The sequence below is a fragment of the Ursus maritimus genome, unplaced genomic scaffold (genome assembly GCF_017311325.1).
Source record: "Ursus maritimus isolate PB19 unplaced genomic scaffold, ASM1731132v1 scaffold_33, whole genome shotgun sequence".
Lineage (NCBI taxonomy): Eukaryota > Metazoa > Chordata > Mammalia > Carnivora > Ursidae > Ursus > Ursus maritimus.
The window spans coordinates 7,386-16,432 of record NW_024425897.1 but is presented as its reverse complement, the minus strand read 5'-3'; the positions used below and the strand labels follow the sequence as shown (position 1 = coordinate 16,432).

The 9,047-nt window shown below is 47.2% G+C and overlaps 1 protein-coding gene across 4 annotated transcripts in view; it reads right to left on the bottom strand.

Moving 5' to 3' along the window:
- The window catches only part of IGLL5 (immunoglobulin lambda like polypeptide 5), a 174,959-nt gene extending 166,163 nt beyond the window's left edge, over positions 1–8,796 (bottom strand). Inside the window, exons 1-2 of one of the 4 annotated variants that reach the window (XM_040619444.1) lie at positions 8,643–8,796; positions 7,960–8,257 (exon numbers count right to left, since the gene is read on the bottom strand). In XM_040619444.1, the coding sequence (XP_040475378.1) occupies positions 7,960–8,257; positions 8,643–8,688 (344 nt within the window). In that variant the 5' untranslated portion in view covers positions 8,689–8,796. The remainder of the gene's footprint in view (positions 1–7,959; positions 8,258–8,642) is intronic. The other 3 variants (XM_040619464.1, XM_040619452.1, XM_040619469.1) reach the window with 3 other exon arrangements.
- Positions 8,797–9,047: the final 251 nt, after the last annotated feature.

Genomic DNA, 9,047 nt, shown 5'->3' with positions numbered 1-9,047 from the left:
CCAGATGTCAGACATCTGCTCACTCTGATGAAATTCAGAGGGGAAGGTTGGAGCCTGTGTACCCAGTCATACAGATGGGTCAGTTAGGAGACTGTCAGGACTCTTTCTGGGCTGGTAGTTATGCCCCCCTGATCCTTGAGAGCTTTGTGGTGCCCGTTCAACCTGCAGAATCCCCCAAGGGCAGGGAGGGGCCAACCTTGGCAGAGACACTTGCGGGTTGAATTATGTCCCACTGCCCCCTGATGTATGTATTTCGGTCCTAACCTCCAGTATCTCTCACTGGGACCTTCTTTCACTATAGGATCATTGCAGATGTAATTAGTTAAATTAAGACGAGGTTGCACTGGAGTAGGGTGGGCCCCAATCCAATTTGACTGGTGTCCTTATACAAAGAGAAAATGTGGAGATGGACTCTGACAAGGGAGAACACCAATTGAAGATAGAAAAGTAATCTACAAGCCAAGGAATGCCAAAGATTGCCAGAAAACCACCAGGAGCTGGAAGAGAGGCATGGAACAGATTCTCCTGCACAGCCTACAAAACAACAAATCTGCTGGTGCCTTGATCTCAGACTGCTGCCCTCCAGGCTGTGAGACAATACATTTCTATTGTCAGCTGCTTCCCCCCAGTTTGTGGTGCTCTGTTATCCCAGCCCTAGCAAAGTAATACAGTCACCCATAAGAACTCTGATTTCCCCGCAGAAGCAGCAGCTTGGCTGGGCTCCTTCAGTTGCTTTACGCTCTGTTATCACAGCACCTGGGGAGGGGCCTCAGCCAGGTGCTTTCCTCTCCTGGAGTTTCTGATTCTGCTCCCCAGAGGCCTGCCTCAAGTCCCCCAGAGAGCAAGGAGTCTGTCCTATAATCTAAGGCTTCTGCTGGGATCCATTCTGCCTGGGGGCTGTCTGGGGCTGACCCAAGGCCTTCCACAATCCTGGCCATGGGGCTGACCTGATCCCTCTGAGACATGCGGACAACAGCTGAGTCAGGGTGAGGTGGTCCTGTGGCCTCCCTTCCTCCTCCTCCTTCAGGTCCCCTCTGTGTCTCCCAGACACACTGTGGTCCCGTACTTAGCATGTCATCAGAATGGGAAACTCTCTCATTCTGTGGTTCATTCATCATTTTGTAGGTGGGAGTTTCTTGTTAAACAACCGCCCGCTGTTGGGATTCATCAGGATTTCTAGTCCATTTACACATGGTGCTGTTTTCTCTACGACAGGCCCCACCCACAGCAGACCAGCAATTGGCACTGTCAGCCATTTGATCTCTTTAATTGTCTCATGCAAACCTGTGAAACAAACTTCAAGGTTGTGGTCTTGTGAGGGTCCACATGATCAGAAGTTTCCCCACGGTGTGAGCTCTAGGGCCTGAGCCGTGGTCCCTGCATCCATGGGAATCACGTCACTCTGCAGACAGTCTCACAAGGAGGCTGCTGATGCTCCTGCCAGGGACCAGGGTCTCTGAGTGCTCTGCCTGCTGCCACCTGAGATGCTTCTGAGCGAAGGAGCTGCAGCACCACGTCTGAGCTGGTGTGGAGGTGGGGAAGGCGAGGCAGAGTGCGAGTCATCCGGGGGTCTCTGACTGTGCCCAGCACAGAGCAGGCAGTCGAGAGGGGACCCGAATTTCCCAGGTGAGGTGCTCACTGTGTCAGGACTCCTGGCAGTGTCCTGGGTGACACTGGGTGTCTGACCCTCAGAACATGGTCCTTGCAGCCTGAGAAGAAGGATGGGTCATCCTGACAGCCTCCGTGTACTGAACCCTGGAGACCTGCTGACCCCCAGGCCTGGTGTTCATGTGAGGCTCCCCCTGGGCAGCCCCAATCTCTGTCCCACTGCTCCTGCTGCAGCTCTGCTGCCCCCTGCTGGTGGAGGAGGACTCAGACCCGGAGCACCTGTCACCCACAGCACCTGTCACCTGAGGAAGGGTGTGGACCAGGTTTTCCTGTCTCCCACAGGCAGATGCCCCCTGCCTTGTCCATCCCAGCACAGAAGGTCACATACACGGTGCAGGAGACAGGACAGGTGGGGTTTCTGTACTTGCTCCAGGGTTGAATTGCCCAAGGCCCTTGTGTTCATACAACAGAGAGAGTGCTGGATTCAGTGTAGTGCGTCTGAAAAGGGTCAGGGTGCAGACAAACCTGTGTGATGTCCCACAGCCAGCAGATTCCTGGGTATTTAGGAATCAGGACTGGTGCTTCCTGCATCCCCATCAGTGTAGCTGGGTCATCAGAACAACAGGTGATGCTTCTGGAGCTAAGTTCAGTTGTGCAGGCAAACTTTCAGTTTTGATATTATTAGTGTTGTTTTTTACTACTTTCTTTTTTATTATTCCAGTCCGCATCTGCTGGCGTTTGGTGTGGGAGGATTTTTACCGTGGCCTAGTCTGTGGTTTTGTGGAACCGGGAACCTGCTCATTCAGACTTGGCTCCAATCGCACAAGATGCAGGTCACAGTGCAGCTGACAGCTTGTCCTCGGATTCCCACAGAGGGAGACAGGAGACTCCACCTCCAAGGTCGACTCCCCGAGATCACATGGAGTCTCTCTAATTAGTAGGATGCTTACACTGTTATCTATCATTTGATTTTAAAAAATGTTTCTTACTTGAGATAAGTTTCCCCGTTTCACAGCAGGTGAAGCAAAAGCCCAGAGAGGCTTGCTTTCCAGAAAACAGAGAGGAATGGGGGTGAGTCCAGGAGAGGAGTCCAGGCGTCCTGGATACAGACCCAGGGCTCTTGGGGGCAGAGCTTGGCCAGGGCATGAGGGAGTGTGAGGCCAGGCCTGGCTGCAGGGCTTATGTCCCCAGACTCACTGTCATTCCCAAACTGGCTGGCCTATGAAGGAGCCCCTGAACCTGCACGTGGGGAGGGTCCATGGGGTCTTGTCCCAGGTTGGAGCTGGAGGTTCTGTGAGGCCAGTGGAGGCTGTTTGGCTGTGCAGGGTCCTGGCCTGGGTCCTGCTGGCTCTGCTCTGCACTATTGCTTGGTCCTCTCTGTCCTAAGCAGGTGGGAATGACAGGGTTCTCATGGTCACACTACTGGGGACAGCTGATTATTACAGGGGACGGTCCGTTCTGTAGTTTCAGGAGCCTGAGGGACTCTTTCTCAAGGGTCCCACCCCTGCAGCATCCCCTGGGCTGGGCTGAGGGCCAGGCTCATGCTGCGGTCCTGTGGGTGCTGACCCTGTGGCACGACTTGGGGGCAGGTCCTCGGAGAGTGAGGTGGGGGGGAGGGTGAGGAGGGGCATCAGCTAAGGGTTCAGGGCACGGTGGAGACCTCAGATTTCTGTCTTCTCAGTTCGCCACTGAGCCTGTCTGCCCCAAACCTCTCTCATGCCCTCTCTGGTCCCCGTGAGAACGTTCCCTCTCGGGCTGGTGGAGAGAATCTCTGCTTCTGGGCAGGCTTCATGGGTGGTTCATGTGGAGAGCTGCCCACCTCTGGGCTCCACAGGGAAGCTCTTGTCACTGTGTTTGAACATCTTAAAGGCTCCAGTCAGAAGGGGGCTATGAGGATATTCTATTAGCTATGCTCATGTAATATGCCCTGTGAATATTTCTTCTTTTCTTTTGTGTATAAAATACATAACAGAAAATGTTTCATTCTAATTATGTTTAAGGTTCACCTCATCTTCCCAGATTTTCTATCCGCTTCCTGAGAATGTTTCATGTCCCACATTGTGGAGCAGAATTGGTGGGAATTGTCCTGAATTTTTGCTTAGATTTTAGTGTCATTTCATATGCTGTGGGGATCTTATATGCAGTATCTACTTGGGTGTTACTGTGAACCTCAGTCCAACAACCTCTGACAATCTCTGCCTTTTAATAGTGTACAGACCATTTCCTGCATGTGACTAGCGTCACCATTTAAATATGGCATCCAAGTATTTATTTTCTATTTGTCCCATGTTGTCTTTGCTCTCTCTTTCCATTTGTCTGGTTTCTTTTAAGTAATGGAACATTTTTTTATGTTTTTAAGCTTTTTTTGGTTTTTCGTTTTGCTTTTTGTTGTGTTTATGAGCTATTAGTTCGTGTGGGCCTCTGATCAGTGACTTGTAATTGTCTGCATCCTGGGGATGTTATCCCATGTTATGTGCAATATAGGAACCTGATACAGATATCGACCCTCAATTCCACGGTCATGTAATCTGTGGCAAATCAGGAAAAAACTTTCAATGGGAAAAAGACAGTATCTACAATAGATGGTGCTGAGAAAATTGGACAGGTATATACAGAAGAATTAATCTCAACCATTCTCTTACACCATACAGAATGATAAACTCCAAATGGATGGAAGAGTTCAATGTGAGACAGGAATCCATTAAAATCATAGAGGAGAACATAGGCTGTATCCTCTTCGACATCGGCCACAGCAATTTCTTTCATGACGCGTCTCCAAAGGCAAGGGAAACAAAACCAATCTTTCCCAACGAAGACATATGAATGGCTCACAGAAACATAAAAAAATGTTCACCATCATGAGCCTTCAGGGAAATTCAAATCAACACCACATTGAGATACCACCTTACACCAATTAGAATGGCAAAAATTGATAAGGCAAGAAACAATTGTTGGTGAGGATGTGGAGAAAGGGAAACACTCTTACACTGTTGGTGGGAAATCAAGTTGGTACAGACACTTTGGAAAGCAATGTGGAGGTTACTCAAAAAGTGAAAAATAGAGCGACCTTATGACCCAGCAATTGCACTACCAGGTATTTACCCCAAAGATACAGATGTAGTGAAAAGAAGGGCCATATGGACCCCAATGTTCACAGCAGTAAAGTCCACAATAGCCAACCTGTGGAAGGAGCCAAGATGCTATTCAACAGACAAATGGATAAAGAAGATGTGGTCCATATATACAATGGAATATTACTCAGCCATCAGAAAGGATGATTACCCAACATTTGCATCAACATGGATGGAACTGGAGGAGATGAGGCTAAGTGCAATAAGTCAAGCAGAGAAAGACAAGTATCATATGGTTTCACTTGTTTGTGGAACATGAAGAATAGCAGGGAGATCATTAGGAGAAGGAAGGGAAAAATGAAGGGTGGGGGAAAGAGAGGGGGAGACAAACCATGAGAGACTGTGGACTCTGGGAAACCAACTGAAGGTTTTAGAGGGGAGGGGGGTGGGGGGATGGGCCAGCCCGGTGAAGGGTATTAAGGATGGCAATTATTGCATGGAGCACTGGGTGTTATTTGCAAACAACGAATCATGGAACACTACATCAAAAACTAATGATGTACTGTATGGTGACTAAAATAACATAATTAAAAAATCTCTTTTGATGAACAGAGGTGTTTAATTTTAATGTAGTCCAATTCATCAATTTTTTTCTTTATGATTACTGCTTCTTTTGTATTGTCCAAAAAATCTTTGCCTACTCCAAAGTCATGGAAGTATTTTCCTGTGATATATCCCATACCTTTATTGTGTTACTTTTATAATTAGTTATACAATTAAATCAAGTGGTCACATTAAAAAAAAAGAACCTGATGATAATACCTCTTACCTCTCAGCATATTTGCTATGATTTTCATTCGTGTAATTATACCTATAATACAAATTCCAACATACCTAGTTATTATATTTGCTGTAGATAAGCAAGTATCTTCTAAAGAGATTTAGATAAGGAAGAAGTCTTAATTTTTATCCCTATAGTTAGCATTTCTGATTTTTACATTCATTCTGTAGATTCAGATTCTTTCTGGAATCACCTTCTCCTGCCTGAGGGATGTCTGTTTATTGCTTGTATTATGGGTCATTTGATGAGCAATTCTCTCAGTTTCTATATATGGGGAAATTTTTTATTCAGCTCTAATTTTGAAGAATATTTTCCCTGGATGAAGAACCCTTCTTTCAGTAATTTAGAGCTGTGAATCCACTGTCTCTCGCGGGAATTTCTGTCAGTCAAAATCCGCTAGAATCCTTCTCTTTGTTCCCCTGAGTACAGGTGTTTTTTGAGGCTCCTTCTAAGACTCTTTGTCACTGCCTTAAGTGTTTGATATTGTTAGGTTTGGATGTTTGATTGTTATTATAACGACTTCTTGATCTTCAGCTTTGTTGAGATTCTGACCTGTCACTTCTGAATTTTCATCAAATTTGGAACATTTTGGCCAATTTTTCTTAATATTTTCCTATCCTCTGCGCCCCACTGTCTCTACTTTTCTGACACGATCACACCCTATTCCATTGCTAAAGGTGCCATCCAGGTCATGATTCTCTGTTCACTTTTAAATCTTTTTTCTTTCACTTTGTAGTGTCTGTGCTGTGTCTTCCGGTTCCCTCACGTGTTGGTCTTGTCGTGTCTGCTGTTATTCACAACCCTTGTATTTGTGATCTGAGATGTTGCAGATTTCATCTCAAGGACTTTGACTTCTATCTTTTAATTATCTTCTTGTCTCCTGTTAACATAGCATTTGACGTGTTAATGACTACATTTCGGCTGCACATTGCAACATCATTCTTGCTGGAGTCTCCAGTCTTCTGGTCTCCTGCATCTTCCAGATCTGGTGCCCCAGGACTCTGTGACCAATTTCTAAATTAACTTTCTGTGTGTGTGTGTGTGTGTGTGTGTGTGTGTGTAACATATGACTATACATCCAGGTGTATATGAGATACATGTCTTATGGGATCTGTATTCTTTGAGGAATCCCAACTGGTTCACCTTACCATGTCTTATTTTTGTAGTTCAGATGGCTTTCTTTTAATGGCTTATTTAACTTATCATGTATCTCCTTGTGTCATAATATAATTCACACGGAGAATAAGGATGTGATAACATGATATTCTTTCCACCATCAATTTTGCTGACATTGTCATATATCTCATTTTTCTATCCATTATAAATCACAACCTATTGTTCTTATTTCTGCTTAAACAGTTGACTATCTTTTATAGACAGTAACCAATAAAACCTTATTATATTTTTCAATATAGTTTTGATATCCGACGCTTAGTATAACTTTGCATAGATTCACATTTCAATCTGTCACCCTTTCCTTCTGTCGGAGGGGCGTCCTTTACCGTTGCTGCGGGTCTGCAGATGATCCGGTCTGAGATGTTTAGTCTGAGAAGGGTTTATTTTGTTTTCAATTTTCAATGACCTTTTCCCTCGGGAAACATCAAAGTTGACAGGTATTTTCTATTAGTACTTTGAGACCATTGCTCCCCTGTATTCTTGCTCACCCAGCTTGAGATGAGGAAGGTGCTCCCACCAGGATGCGAGCTCCTCTGTAGCCACTGGTCTCTCCTCTCTGGCCGTGAGAGCGTCTGCATCACTGGTTTGTAGCCATTTCATTACGACGTGTGTGGTGCTGTCTCTCCTGTTCCCTTGTCAGAGGTTTTTTGAACTTCTGGCTAATAGGTTTCACCAAGCTTGGAATATTTTTCATATTATTTCTTCAAATGTTTTTCTATTAACCACCTGCTCCCCACCTTCTCTCCCTTAGTTACTCCAATTACACACTTGAGGCTGCAGGAAGTTGTCCTAAGCACACCGGTCTTTATTCATCTTTTCCAGCTTTACTCTTTCTGTTCCAACTGAAGACTTTTCATTGCCATGAAATCAAGCTCACTAATCTCTTCTTTCTCTTGCAGCATCGCATATGCTGACAACATCACAAGGTGTTTCAGATCATATAATTTCATTTAGAGACGTTTTAAAACATTGGTCTTAGAAAATATCTTCCGTGTCTTCTTCTCACGTGTTCAGTCATTCCTTCACCTACAGTCAGAAATGAAACATAGTTAAAACTACTGTGTGCTTTCCCTTCTCTGATTCACCTTGTGCAGAGCCTGTCGGGTGCACTGGTGGGGAGAGAGGAATGGGACCTCAGATCTGATGACCAGGGTGAGACCCACTCCCTGCTCTGTGCAGAGGCCTCCTGGGGCTGGAGGAGAGTGTGACACAGATGGAGATGAGGTTTGTGTCTCACTTCCCCATCTGTCCATGTCACTGTGAGCATAAGTACTGCTGTCATAGATCTGACAGTAATAGTCAGCCTCGTCCTCAGCCCGGGTCCCGCTGATGGTCAGGGTGGCCGTGTTCCCTGAGTTGGTGCCTGAGAACCGGTCAGGGATCCCTGAGGGCCGGGTGCTATCATCATATATAATCAGCACGGGGGCCTGCCCCGGCTTCTGCTGGTACCACTGAGCATTTTTACTTCCAATGTTGTTTCCCCCGCACGTGATCTTGGCGGTCTGTCCCAGGTTCACCGACATAGAGGGGGGCTGAGTCAGCACATAGGAGGCCATGGAACCTGCAGGAGAGAAGATGAGAGGTCAGGGTCCAGCCTGGGGTGTCTCCCCTGGATATTCCCACCTGCTGGTTTGAGCTCTTTTGAGTCTCTAGGCCATTTCCACCCTGCTGTCATCTTAGATCCTGAGTCCCCTGGACCTGCCTGGTGGATGGAGACTTTGAACAAATGAAAAACACCCACCCCCTTTCTATGGGCAGGTGCAGTCCATGGGGCTCACAAGGAGTCAGGGAGCACAGTGGGGGGTTATCACCCCACCAGCCCCTCATCCCACTGCAGGGTCTTGATCATCCTGCCCCCCACTGACAGTCCACTGCTGAGCTCAGAGTCAGGGCCTGGATTGTCCCAGAACCCAGGGCTGGGGTGGGGGTGAGCCTGGGCTCAGCACCTGTGCAGTGAGCCAGGAATCCGAGGAGGAGAGGAGTCCAGGCCATGGTGCTGGTGCCTCGATACTGCCACCTGAGGCCCAAGGCTGAACAGGGTTCCTCCCAGGTCTCTCTTATCCCCTTGCTGGAGACACCTGCTGGTTATGCAAATCAGCCAGAGCCCAGAGATTGCTGCTGAGGGGCCTTGTGGTTTTAGAAATGGGCTCAGCTCCAAGGGGGCAGAGATGGTAGGGGACAGCCCCTGCAAACCCATCCTCAGCCCTGGGGATTCTCATTCACTTGTGTTCCCATAGTCCGGGGTCCAAACTCTATTCCTCTCCCTGTCCTGACCTGGCTCCTTGGTGGGTGTGGTCACAGCAGATCTGGGAGGTGGAGTCTGTCTGCGTTTCCTGAACCCATCATAGAAT